Source organism: Callithrix jacchus, chromosome 19 (genome assembly GCF_049354715.1).
Source record: "Callithrix jacchus isolate 240 chromosome 19, calJac240_pri, whole genome shotgun sequence".
In the NCBI taxonomy this organism is placed as follows: Eukaryota; Metazoa; Chordata; class Mammalia; order Primates; family Cebidae; genus Callithrix; species Callithrix jacchus.
Genome location: NC_133520.1, coordinates 23,418,627 through 23,431,421, shown reverse-complemented (window position 1 = coordinate 23,431,421; position 12,795 = coordinate 23,418,627). Strand labels below are relative to the sequence as shown.

At 39.8% G+C, this 12,795-nt stretch overlaps 1 protein-coding gene across 1 annotated transcript; it reads left to right on the top strand.

Moving 5' to 3' along the window:
• The first annotated feature begins 200 nt into the window (after positions 1-200).
• Positions 201-11,912, top strand: SRP9 (signal recognition particle 9). Its single transcript, XM_002760596.6, has 3 exons — positions 201-368; positions 6,281-6,349; positions 10,685-11,912. The coding sequence occupies exons 1-3, from the start codon at positions 297-299 to the stop codon at positions 10,802-10,804; spliced, it is 261 nt and encodes an 86-aa protein (XP_002760642.1). The 5' UTR covers positions 201-296; the 3' UTR covers positions 10,805-11,912.
• Positions 11,913-12,795: the final 883 nt, after the last annotated feature.

The following is a 12,795-nucleotide window of genomic DNA, read 5'->3' as shown; positions in this document are numbered from 1 at the left end:
TTCAGCCCTACAGGGGGCGCTGTGACAGCCGGCATTGGTTGCCCTTCTCTCCACTTCTCTGGGTATGCTCCCGAGCCACATGCCCTGGGCTCCGCCCACTCCCTGACAGCATCCCTCCTGCCCATTGGGCCGGCATGGACGGGGCTGTCCAATAGAGCGAGGCGTTGGTGCGGGGAGGCGTCGCCATCTTGGGGCTGCTGGGACTTTTGCGTCCGTTGGAGACTCCGGGACGTCGGTAGTTTCCTGGGCCGGGTTCTGCGGCCTTGCTTCTGTTTACTTTTCCACTCCAGGCCACTATGCCGCAGTACCAGACCTGGGAGGAGTTCAGCCGCGCTGCGGAGAAGCTTTACCTCGCTGACCCTATGAAGGTAAATCGCTGCCTTGGGCCCCAGCCCAGGATGTCTTCCCGCCATCCACTCGGCCTCTGGAGCTTCCCCAGAGCTGCCGGGAGGTGCTGAGAATGAACACAAATGGACCCTGCCAAGTTAATTGTTTCGCTGTTCCGTCCCCTTCGTTCCTGATCTAACGGTCCAGTGAGGCCCTGAAACTGGCAACAACCAGGGTCTCCTCAGCCCTGAACATCCCTGCAGTCGATCCTCTCCCGATCCAGCCCCTCAGCTTCCCTTATGGCTTCGGTTTTACGAGTCCCTGAAGCCAGGGCTCCTCCCTGCCTGCAGCTTCCTGTCCTTTGTCTAGGTTAACTTTTCCTGTACCGCCTGGGTGGTAAGGGTACCATATGTATATAAAACTGATGTTTTTTACTGCTGCTCAGACATTCTTGAAAGATACCGATTTGGAAACATCCGTACTCCCCCCGCCCCACCCCGAATATTCGTTTTTAGTATTTTGGGAGTCACAGGCTTTGAGAACATAAGAATAATATTTGCATCTTTTCTCAGAAAGATGCATGTATACGTAAATGTTTGCAAACAATTTTCATGGACCTTTGAAATACATTCTTAGCCCCCACAAAAATTATAATGGAGGTGGATGTCAGAGGTTAGCTTATTACTTAAAAAGCACAGGAGTCCAAGTGATGGGAGTTTAGCATTCGGGTCTTTCTTTTTGTCTCTTGAGGTTTTGCATATATTATTGTCATGTCTAACAATTATTTGAAGCATCTTCGTGTTAATTAAAAGTTCTCCTTTTTAGAACTCAGCATTTTGAAGGGATTTTATACTGGAAACCTCAGACCTGGTTATGTATATATTCTTTTGTTTTCTGTCTGTTGTAACTCAGTCATCTCCTTTGTGCTCCATTTATTCCTCACTCTTGTATGACTGAACCCCAAGTTAAATTAGTTTCTGTGGAAGACACAAAGGTGAGTGAGATTCTGTTCAACATTTAAGAAGCTGGTATTATTGGAGGGTATTATACATGCAATGTATTGTGAATATATCCCTCAGAAGAAAGAAAATTGAAAGCAGTTATTCTTGGAAAACCGTGGCTCAGGATTTACTGTGTGAGACTATTAAGTAATATCTTTTAAGTGTATGCAGTGGACTGGTAACCTGTAACTCCAATACTACATATTGTTTATAGTGCATGTAAGTTTAAAGTGTGCAGCAAGAAATGTTGATAATTATAATTAAAAATAGTATTAGACCCACAGAAAGACCTAGGTAACAAGAAGATGTAAAACATTCTTAGTTCTATTTTTTACAATAAAATATAATAATTAATGATGGAAAATTGTGTTTTTGTTTTCTTTTGTTTTGAGACAGAGTCTCGCTCTGTTTCCCAGACTGGAGTGCAGTGGTGCGATCTTGGCTCACTGCAACCTCTGCCTCCCGGGTTCAAGCGATTCTCCTGCCTCAGCCTCCTGAGTAGCTGGATTACAGGCGCGTACTACCATGCCTGGCTAATTTTTGTATTTTTAGTAGAGATGGGGTTTCACCATGTTGGTCAGGCTGGTCTCAAACTCCTGACCTTGTGATCCACCCGCCTTTGCCTCCCAAAGTGCTGGGATGACAGGAGTGAGCCACCGCACCCGGCCCAAAAAATTGTATTTTTGAGTGATTTGTGTATAACGCCGGTGACTTCTGGTTGTTTCATTTGGTTAGCTTCGCTTGTTCGCAGGGTTGTTTCTTCATTCAGATAGTGGTACTATGAGACCATATAGGACTTTTTGTCCAGAAGTGCCCACAGTATAAACTAAAAATACATGAAAAACAGTGAAGAATATGTAAATTAAATCAAGAGTGACTGTACTGTAAGAATGTGATGGTAGTGGTAAGGAAAATGAAAATAACTAGAGCATCACTGTGAGCAAAGCATGTCTAGAATAGTCAAGAGAGAGAATCTTTTACCTCTTACCCAGTTAGAAAATTGCAGTTGGCCCAGGCTGGAGTGCAGTGGCACAGTCCCAGTTCACTGGAGCATTGAACTTGGCTCTAGTGATCCTCCCACCTCAGTCTTCTCAGCAGCTAAGACTACAGGCATGCCACCATGCCTGCCTAATTTTAAAAAAAAATTTTTATTTTTAAAGACAGTAGTCTTGCTATGTTGCCCAGGTTAGTCTCAAATCCTGACCTCAAATAATCCTCCTGCCTCAGCTTCCCAAGTAGCTGGGATTACAGGCCCAAGCAGTGGCACCTGGCTTGACTAATACGTTGAGAGGGGAGAGGATGAGTGTAGAGGGAAAACTTGACTTAACAGTTTTTTTGAGTGCCTTCTACATGATGGGCATTTTATATATATATTTATATGTATAATTAATATGTAATATGCATTAAATATGTATATTTACATATATTTATACATAATACATGAACAATTATAGCAACCCATCAAAGTATATAAATGAATTATTTTAGTTATGTTAAATGATTTGCCTAGTTTTTATTTATTTTATTTTTTACTTTTTTAAATTTATTTTTGAGATAGAGTCTTGTGCCGTCGACCAGGCTGGGGTGCAGTGGCACAATCTCAGCTCACTGCAACCCTTGCCTCTCAGGTTCAAATGATTCTTCTGCCTCAGCCTCCCGAGTAGCTGGGATTATGGGCACGCGCCACCGCATCCAACTGATTTCTGTATTTTTAGTAGAGATGGGGTTTCACCATGCAGGCTAGGCTGGTCTGGAACTCGTAACCTCAGTTCATCTACCCACCTCCGCCTCCCAAAGTGCTGGGATTACATGCTTGAGCCACCGCACCCAGCCAATTTGCCTAGTTTCCTAAGAGATAAAGCTGAAATTTGGACCCAGGTCTTTGAACCCCAAGTCCATTCTGTTTCTGCCAGGGCTAAAGAGGAAATTTTGTCAGGACTCTGGAAGCTGTTTTCCAAAATTCTCTGTCTTGTCTCCCCAACACATTTAGCCTGTTCATTATACTCAGTATCTTTTTACCGCTCTCTCTTGCATTGCTGTAATTGAAGATGGCATTACCACTGGATTATGTGATAACCTCTTCGTTGGTTTGTCAGCCTTTTTAGTTCCCAAACATGCCTGCCACAACTGTCTGAAAAACAGAAATTGAATTCTTCATCTCCTGCTTAAAAACTGGTTCTTGTTTAGTAACTGGGTATAGTTCCAACTCCCAGTCACAGTCTGACCCATCTCCAGTCTTTCTGGCTTCATCGCACCATTTTCATGATCTTCAACTCTTAGTCTCATGAAGCTACAGAACTTACTGTATGAGTTCTTCTTCAGAATGGTTTTTCACCCTTCTACCTTCTTCTATAAGGTTAGAAAAAGGGCATTTTCAAAGCCACCTCCTTTTTTAGACTTTCCCTTTTCCCAGTCTAAATTGCTTCTTTTCCCTCTTTACGTTTTATCTGTATATACCTTTAAAGGGCTTAATTCATTTTGTCCTTGTGTTTTGGTTATTTTAGTTGGTTAGATTCAAAGAGGGCAAGAACCTTGATTTCTTTTTCTTTATGGCATCTGACACAGTGACTCAGGCCCCTCTAAATTAACAAATGGACCCCCTTATAGTATGATTGGCCTTTTGACTCTCCTTTCTCCTAATGAAACCAGTGAGTGTTCCTTTAACTGAGAGTTAAAACTTCACATAGTAGTCCTGCTTAGTATATTTTTAAGTTTGTTTCGTTTCTAGAGAACCGAATATTTAAAATATGTTAAACAATTTACTAGATCAATAAATAGAATCTTATTCTAAAGATAATTAACCTAGTTACTACTACTTATATCTGCTTAAATACTTGATGAGTTCCTTTTCCACCTTCACCCAGACAAATGGCATACAGTGATGTAACTTTTTTTTTTTTCAATCTCAGGAGTGCAAAGACCTTATTGGGGAAAGCTCTAGATTATAGTTACATTAGCCCTTTTTATTTCATTTCCAGAATGGTCTTGAGGCCTCTGGTGCTAGAGTGTCACCATTTTACAATTATGTTTCTGTTTTGAAGTGTAGATACTTAGCAGTTTCTTTTTGTTGTTGTTGTTGTTGTTTGTTGTTCGTTGTTTTCTTGAGACCGAGTCTCGCTCTGTTGCTAGGCTGCAGTGCCATGGCACGATCTCGGCTCACTGCAACCTCTGCCTCCTCGGTTCAAGCGATTCTGCTTCAGCCTCCAGAGTAGCTGGGATTACAGGCGTGCGACACCTGGCTAATTTTTGTATTTTTAGTAGAGATGGGGTTTTACCATGTTGGTCACGTTCGTTGGTCAGGCTGGTCTGGAACTCCTGACCTTGTGATCTGCCCACCTTGACCTTGCAAAGTGTTGGGATTACAGGCATGAGTCATCGCACCTGGCCACTTAGCAGTTTTTAAAGCAGCTAGCTAAACAAGAGTTACTGATACTGGTTACGGAAAAACTGCTGCAATACACTGTGCTTGAATCCATCACTGAAAGAAAAAAATAATGTTCATGGAAGTGTTCTTGGGAGATGTCTTGTAGGAATATGCTAATATCTAAATGCCTTGGCAATCTGTAGAATATTGAACATAAAGTATTTTGTAACATGGCACTCAGTATAGGAGTTATTCTGGTTTTTGGAAAAGTTGTCGGTGGAGACTTCTTTTCAAGGCAGAATTCTGCTTTTATGTAATAATGCATCATGTTCTGCCTTCGTGATAAAGACCTGATTTTGCTGAATATTTTAGTCTGAATCAATTTCCTAAGATCCATGGAAAAATGAAAAGTGTGAGTTGCACTGAACTGCAGCACTGTTTTCTGGGGGATGGATTTGGGCTTTTTAACTAGCCATTTCTGCCAAGTGTTTTTTTCTCCTTTTCCTGTCATTCCCCTGTGGCTAGGTGTATTGGTGTATATTCTTACTGGCAAGAAGTGCCACCTGGGAAGTGTTTTGAGAGTGTTCAGTACATCTCTTTTCAAACTAGCTGCAAATAAAATGTCCAACATTTTAAAGTCTTTTTTTTTTTTGGAAACAGAGTCTCGCTCTGTTGCCTGAGCTGGAGTGCAGTGGTGAGATCTCAGCTCATTGCAACCTCTGCCTCCTGGGTTCAAGTGATTCTCCTGCCTCAGCCTCCCAAGTAGCTGGGATTACAGGCACCCACCACCGTGCCCAGCTAATTTTTGTATTTTTAGTAGAGACAGGGTTTTACCATGTTGGCCAGGATGGTCTCGATCTGACCTCATGATCCACTGACCTTGGCCTCCCAAAGTGCTGGGATTACAGGTGTGGGCCACTTCTTTAAGTCTTAAAAAATAAATTATAGCAAAGGAATGAACTAAAATAACGGATTTTTTTTTTTTAACCTCATTTCAGTTTAGAGTAAAAATGCCTTTAGATATATGGGGGTATTTATTCTAAAAGGATCCTTTTCAGCCTACCTGAAGACTAAATTATTTAAGAGAAATGTTGGCCGGGCGCAGTGGCTCACGCCTGTAATCCTAACACTTTGGGAGGTTGAGGCGGGTGGATCACTGGAGGTCAGGAGTTTGAAACCAGCCTGTCCAACATGGCAAAACCCCGTCTCTATTTAAAAAAAAAGAGAGCCAGGCTCGGTGGCTCACACCTGTAATCCCAGCACTTTGGGAGGCCAAGGCGGGTGGATCACGAGGTCAAGAGATCGAGACCATCCTGGTCAACATGGTGAAACCCCGTCTCTACTAAAAATACAAAAAATTAGCTGGGCATGGTGGCTTGTGCCTGTAATCTCAGCTACTCAGGAGGCTGAGGCAGGAGAATTGCCTGAATCCAGGAGGTGGAGGTGGAGGTGAGCCGAGATCGCGCCATTGCACTCCAGCCTGGGTAACAAGAGCGAAACTCTGTCTCCAAAAAAAAAAAAAGAGAGAGAAAGAGAGAGAGAAATGTCATCTGTCTTCACTGTTTCTAAATATGTATTTTTATTTCAGGTACGTGTGGTTCTCAAATATAGGCATACTGATGGGAACTTGTGTATTAAAGTAACAGATGATTTAGTTGTAAGTATACATTTTTATTTACTACATACTTTCAGATTTGAGTTAATTATTTGTTTGAAATTACTTACTTAGAATTTATGCAGATTACCCACTAGGATGCTTATTTTGCATTTCATTCCAAAATGAAGAACCTCATTCTAACAGCTACTTTTATAGACCCTCAGAAAATAATCTAACCTGCTTTATTAATGAATTATGTCAAGTGTCGTTTAATAAGTGCTGTCTTCAGATCTTAAACAACAGGAACGTAGAGACCAAACTGGATATCAGGGAGTAAAAGTTTCCTTTTTGATATATAAGAAGTAAATGACAGGGTTTGAACACAAGTTACAGGCTTTATTCTTGTCCTTGATCTGCTCACTCTTGTTACTTCCTCACATTCCCCTTCATTCCTTAACCCTCTGCTATCTGTTTTCTGAATGTTGTATTCTACTGAAACTGCCCTTTGTGAGAGCACATCAGCAGCTCCTTTATTTTCAAACCTAGTGGTTTATTATTCATATCTTATTTGATTTCCTTGCTGCTTTTGATACTGAACACCACTCTCATAGAAATAATTATTTTGCGATTTCTGCCTCTGTTTTATCTTGGCCTTACTATTCTGTGTTTCTGTTGTTTCATTCTTCTTTGCTGATTATTTCTTTGATGTGCCCCATATGTATTTGCTTCCCTAGGAGTCTGTCCTTGGTTGTCCTTTCATATAGCTTCTTCTAGAGCACTCCATTTAGTCAAGTCCGATATTACATCTATCTATGTCTATTTGCAAATGTGTGTTTAGCTCATATTCTGACTTTCTGATTAGCATATATATCTCACATACCCTCAAAATTCACTTGTCTGCGGTAGAGTTTATCATCTGTTCTTAAACTAGCTCCTTCTTCTCTTCGTACCTTTAGTTGCATTATTTTCCACCTTGTCAGAAATCTGGGGATTTTTTTAATTAAAAAAATTTTCTTAGAGACTGGATCTCGCTATGTTGCCTAGGCTGGTCTTGAACTCCTGGCCTCAAGCAGTCCTCCCACTCAGCCTCCCAAGTTGCTGGGGATTACACACATGAGCCACAGTGCCCATCCCAGAGTGATTTCTACTTTTCTTTTTTTTGAGACGGAGTCTTGCTTTGTCGCCAGGCTGGAGTGGAGTGGAGTGGCATGATCTCGGCTCACTGCAACCACCGCCTCCCAGGTTCAAGCAATTTTTCTGCCTCAGTTTCCCGAATAGCTGAGACTACAGGTGCACGCCACCATGCCCAGCTAATTCTTTGTATTTTTAGTACAGACAGGGTTTCACCTTGTTGACTAGGATGGTCTCGATCTCTTGACCTCGTGATCCACCCACCTCAGCCTCCCAAAGTGCTGGGATTACAGTTGTGATCCACCATGCTCAACCCCAGAGTGATTTCTAAAAGTGCAAATTTGGTTGTTACTCCCTTGCTTAGAAACCTTTCAACTCCACCCTTGCATCCCCTCTAATCTCTGTCATTTCTTTATTACATAAGAACTCCTTTAATATGCTGTAATGTGTTAGGCCTTGGTGTTTTTTGAACATTCTGTTTCCTCTGCAATATTGAATCCCACCTCCGCCCCTAATGTGGCTAGACTGCTGCTTATCTTTCAAAACCCAACTCAAGGATTGCTTCATCTCTTGCTTTTTTGTTTTGGCTTTTTGTGCTGTATCACAATTCTTTTATCACATATGTCTTTTTAATTGACTATGAGCTTTAAGACAATAGAGATAGATCAGTAATGTTCTTACCTGTTTTATTTCCGGTGCCTACTATGATGTCTTGACTCAGAAAGCACTCAGTAAACATTTTAAAAATAGGTTAGTTCTTTAAAAAATTGTATAGAGTGATTTTAAAAATCACTTTGTCTTTGGTCACATACTGTATTTGTGTTCAGGGTTCCATTGTGAGATTGCGTAAAGTTAGATCTTTTAGTGATTAGCATGTCTTCTGAGAACGAGTTGAATTTAGTGAAGTAGCTGAACATGTGAAAAAGGAAGAGTGAATTGAGTTATAATATGCTAGACATAGATTCAAGAGATGTGAATTCTAGCTTAGCCCTTTACTAACATTTTGGCCTTGGAAAAGTTTAGGCCAGAAATTTAGCCTTCTGGTCTCAGTTTCCTCGTCTGTAAAGTATCATAGCAATAGCTTACCTTATTGACTAGTTGTGGAAAGTAAACAAAATATATGAAAGTATCTAACTAGTGCTTACCCCTGTTAGACTGGGTAAATGTATGTATTCTTTCGTTTGTTGGTTGTTGGAGTTGCACTCTTGTTGCCCAGATTGGAGTGCAGTGGCGCAATCTCAGCTCACCGCAACCTCCGTCTCCTGGGTTCAATCAATTCTGCCTCAGCTTCCCAAGTAGCTGGAATTACAAGCATGTGCCACCACACCTGACTAATTTTTAATTTTTTTAGTATATAGGAATTTCTCCATGTTGGTCAGGCTGGTCTCAAACTCCCAACCTCAGGTGATCCATCTGCCACCGCCTCCCATAGTGCTGGAATTACAGGCATGAGCCACCATGCCCAGCCTTGTTGGTTGCCTTTTTTTAGAGACAGTGTCTTGCTCTGTTGCTCAGGCTGGAGTGCAATGGCATGATGATAGCTCATTGCATCCTCGACCTCCTGGGCTCAAGTGGTCCTCTCACCTCAGCCTCCCAAATAACTGGGGACTACAGGTACGCACCACCACACTCAGCTAATTTTTAAATATTTTTTTTGTCAAGACAGGATCTCACTGTATTGCCTAGGCTGATCTGGAACTTCTGGACTCAAACCATCTTTCTGCCTCAGCCTCCCAAACCACTGGGATTATGGGTGTGAACCACTAAGTAATTCTTAAATCTTGACATTCCACACTGAGAAAAATCTTAATTGTAATTGTCACAGAGTGGTTAGGTATACCTGCTGAAGAGAAACCCATATGTCCTAGCTTAAAAATAGGGGAATAAATGCAGAATGAATTTTAATACAAAAGACCTTATCTCCAATTGATGCTTTTTGCTGTTAATGATTAAACATAATTAAGGATCCATGTTAACTTTGACTTTTTTATAATCCAATGTATGTATCATTTTTATAATCCCATAATATCTTTTTCTGTCAGAAACTTTAGTGAGAAGGTATATACATTCTCTCATAGCACATATGCTAAAGTTTGAATGATGAAGGTTAATATGACCTCTTTCTTTTTTTTATTTTTATTTTTTAGTGCAGTAAACAGATAAATATGACTTCTTTAAAAGATTGCTGACAAATTTGTGCAATGTGTGGATAAAATTTTCTTTAAGGTATAATATGCTAGTCATAGATTCAAGAGATGTGAATCCTAGCTTAGCCCTTTAATTCATTTAGAATTCAGATCAGCGGGGCATGATGAGGCTGAACTTCAGGTTATTTAAGTTACTGACTTTTATTACAGGATCATTAGTTCCTGTTGTTTAAAACTCATGTGAACCTTTAAGATGGGCTAAAGAAAAATTGACCTGTATTACAAAAGGAGGAAAGGGCTGCCAGCTTGAAGTTGCTATTTTTGAAGATTCTATAGTAGATGGTTTTATGACCAACCATAAGCAGATCTTAAGTATCTAGTGACGAATTTAACTGCTAATAAGGAAGAATTTGGTTTGTTTTAAAAGTAATCAAGCCTGGGCAACATGGAGAAACCCCATCTCTACTAAAAATAGAAAAATTAGCTTGGTTGTGCGTGCCTGTAGTCCCAGGTATGCGAGAATCTGAGGATCGCTTGAGCCCAGGACACAGGTTGCAGTGGGCTGAGATTGCACCACTAGACTCCAGCCTGGGCCACATAGTGAGACACTGTCTCAAAAATATATATCTTCAGAAAATCAAGATTTCTCTGGTTTATGTAGTGACTAGCTATACACAGAGAAATCTAAATTTTTTTCTAAAAATTATTGTTAAACCCCCAATTTCACCAGTAGTAAAAGGGATCTTAAGATTTCTATGTTTTTTCCCAGCATGACTCAGTTACTTATCGCTGGCAGAAAATATCTAATTCTAAGCCTTGAGTTCTTCTCATCAGACCACAGCAGGATTTCACATTTAACATTTTTCAGAAGCTTCTAATGGACTTCATTTAGTTTTTTTTTGTCCACAGCAGTGGCATTTAAATTACTGTAACTTTAAGACATGGAATTGCTAGAGGCTTGAAAACTTGAGTGCAGTTTCCCTAGTATGACCCTCCAAGGAAAATAGAGCAAAACACTGGTAGGAAAGACTCTGAAAATTTTACCCAATTGTATGTCTTCTACATTGTCAATATCTAGTTTTACATAGTTAATGTGTACTTCTAAAATTTTTGACAGTGTTTGGTGTATAAAACAGAGCAAGCTCAAGATGTAAAGAAGATTGAGAAATTCCACAGTCAACTAATGCGACTTATGGTAGCCAAGGAATCCCGCAATGTTACCATGGAAACTGAGTGAATTGTTTGAAATGAAGACTTTGTCATGTACTTAGGAAGTAATTATCTTTTGAATTAGAGAAAGTGTTGGGACAGAAAATACTTTATGTAACTAAGTGGACTATTCAGAAGCTTAGAGGTCATTTTTTGTAATTTTCTTTTGAATGTTTGCTTTAGAAAGCTAGGAATGGGAATGTTTTCAGTTAGAAAGCCTGTATTTACTTTTGGAAATTGAACAAGAAATGCATCTGCCTTGGAAACTTTGCAGATTATTTGATGTTAGGTAAAACACATAATTGTTTCTCTGACAAATTTGTATCAGTAATTTGAAAATGAGATATGAAGAAAAGCCAATTCTTAAATTTAGTTCATCTGTCTTTAAAAGAACATTAAATGTAACCATTTTGTTGGATCGATGTATTTCTTTTGGAGCATAAAATGTATGTTGTTGATGACCAATAAATATAAAATATGGTAATTGGAATTAACTCTGCACCATAGTATGCATTGTTACACATACTATGCACCTAATTGTGTATATGTAGTCTCAATTAAATCTAAAAGTAATTGACTAACAAGTATGCTTTGCCTTCTTTCCAGATTTAAACTACCTTTTAATATAAGGGATTTGTAGGATCAGCTTGTTGAGCAATGACTTCGAATCTAGTTTTCAGAAGCAGCAGTTATTTGAGTGCGTGAATGGAATGATGATCACTATAATGTACTGAAACCACCATATTACAGAAATATTTGCTACTTATTTTCCATCTGTAGTTTCTCAGAAGGGCTATAGATTATTTGAACTGTCAAATCCTTGCATACTTCTGTGACACCCCTGCCCATTTTCACTCTCTATTTAACCAAGGTGTTAGATGTGACTGTCACAACTGTTATGTTTCCCAGTAAACCAGAAGTGTGATATTATTTGATACTTACATTTGTATCCTAAATTTCACCACCTAAATGTAATGTTCACATGTTGATTCCTCAAGAATGAAGTGAAGGTACTACATTGAAATATGTTTTGTAGAAATTTGTCATGTTGAGCAACATTTTAGCATGGTAAGTTCCCTTAGCTATATGAATTTTGGCATGTTTCAGAGAGATGAGCAAATAAAATGTTACATAAATATGTATTGTTTGTGTTGAAGTTTTTAACTTTTCAAAAAATTATTAATTTCTTAACTGGGATATACTATATTCATTTAGTCCAAAATGAGCCTGGTAATGCTGAAAGCAAATTTTTTGTTTCTCAGTACTTTATATTATATGACTTTCTCTGAGCTATATGTTAATAGCAAGTTTGGTGTTTTTTTTTTTATTATTATTAGAAAACTAATAAATAGTATAGGATTATCTCGACTTTTGATTTTTTTCCCCCAGAATTAATGGGATCACTATCAGAGGAGTGGAGAGGTTTGTCCTTTTCCCCTTCATTTAACACTATAGAGATGGCCTGAAAAGGAGACTGGCATTTGGGTTCTTTGAGTCCTGGTAGGTTGTAACAGAGTGGTTAAGAACAGACATTCCAAGTCAGACTGCCTGGCTTTCAGTCCTGGCTCCAGTGTTTCCTGACTCTGTGGTCTTAGACTAAATACTTTGCTAAGCCTTCATTTTCTTCTCTGGAAATGGGGCCAAGAATAGTACTTCCCTTGTAAGACTGTTGGGATTAAACATGATCCAAGCCAGGGCACAGTGGTTCTCACCTGTAATCCCAGTACTTTGGGAGGCTGAGGTGGGCAGATCATTTGAGGCCAGGAGATTGAAACAAGTCTGGCCAACATGGTGAAACCCCATCTCTACTACAAATACAAAAATGAGCCCAGCGCAGTGGCACACACCTGTGATCCGATCTACTTGGGAGGCTGAGACACGAGACTAACTTGAACCCAGGAGTTGGAGATTGCAGTGAGCCAAGATCACACCACTGCACTCCAGCCTGGGTGAGCAAGGCAAGACTCTGTCTCAAAAAAAAAAAAAACAAGATCTGTTTTAAGCTTTTAGCACGGTGCC

Bases quoted from the DNA above. Each gene is read 5' to 3' on its own strand.
- SRP9 (XM_002760596.6), top strand. From the start codon at position 297: ATGCCGCAGTACCAGACCTGGGAGGAGTTCAGCCGCGCTGCGGAGAAG. The intron at 369-6,280 runs GTAAATCGCTGC...TTTTTATTTCAG, and splicing joins ACCTCGCTGACCCTATGAAG to GTACGTGTGGTTCTCAAATA. The intron at 6,350-10,684 runs GTAAGTATACAT...AATTTTTGACAG, and splicing joins AAGTAACAGATGATTTAGTT to TGTTTGGTGTATAAAACAGA.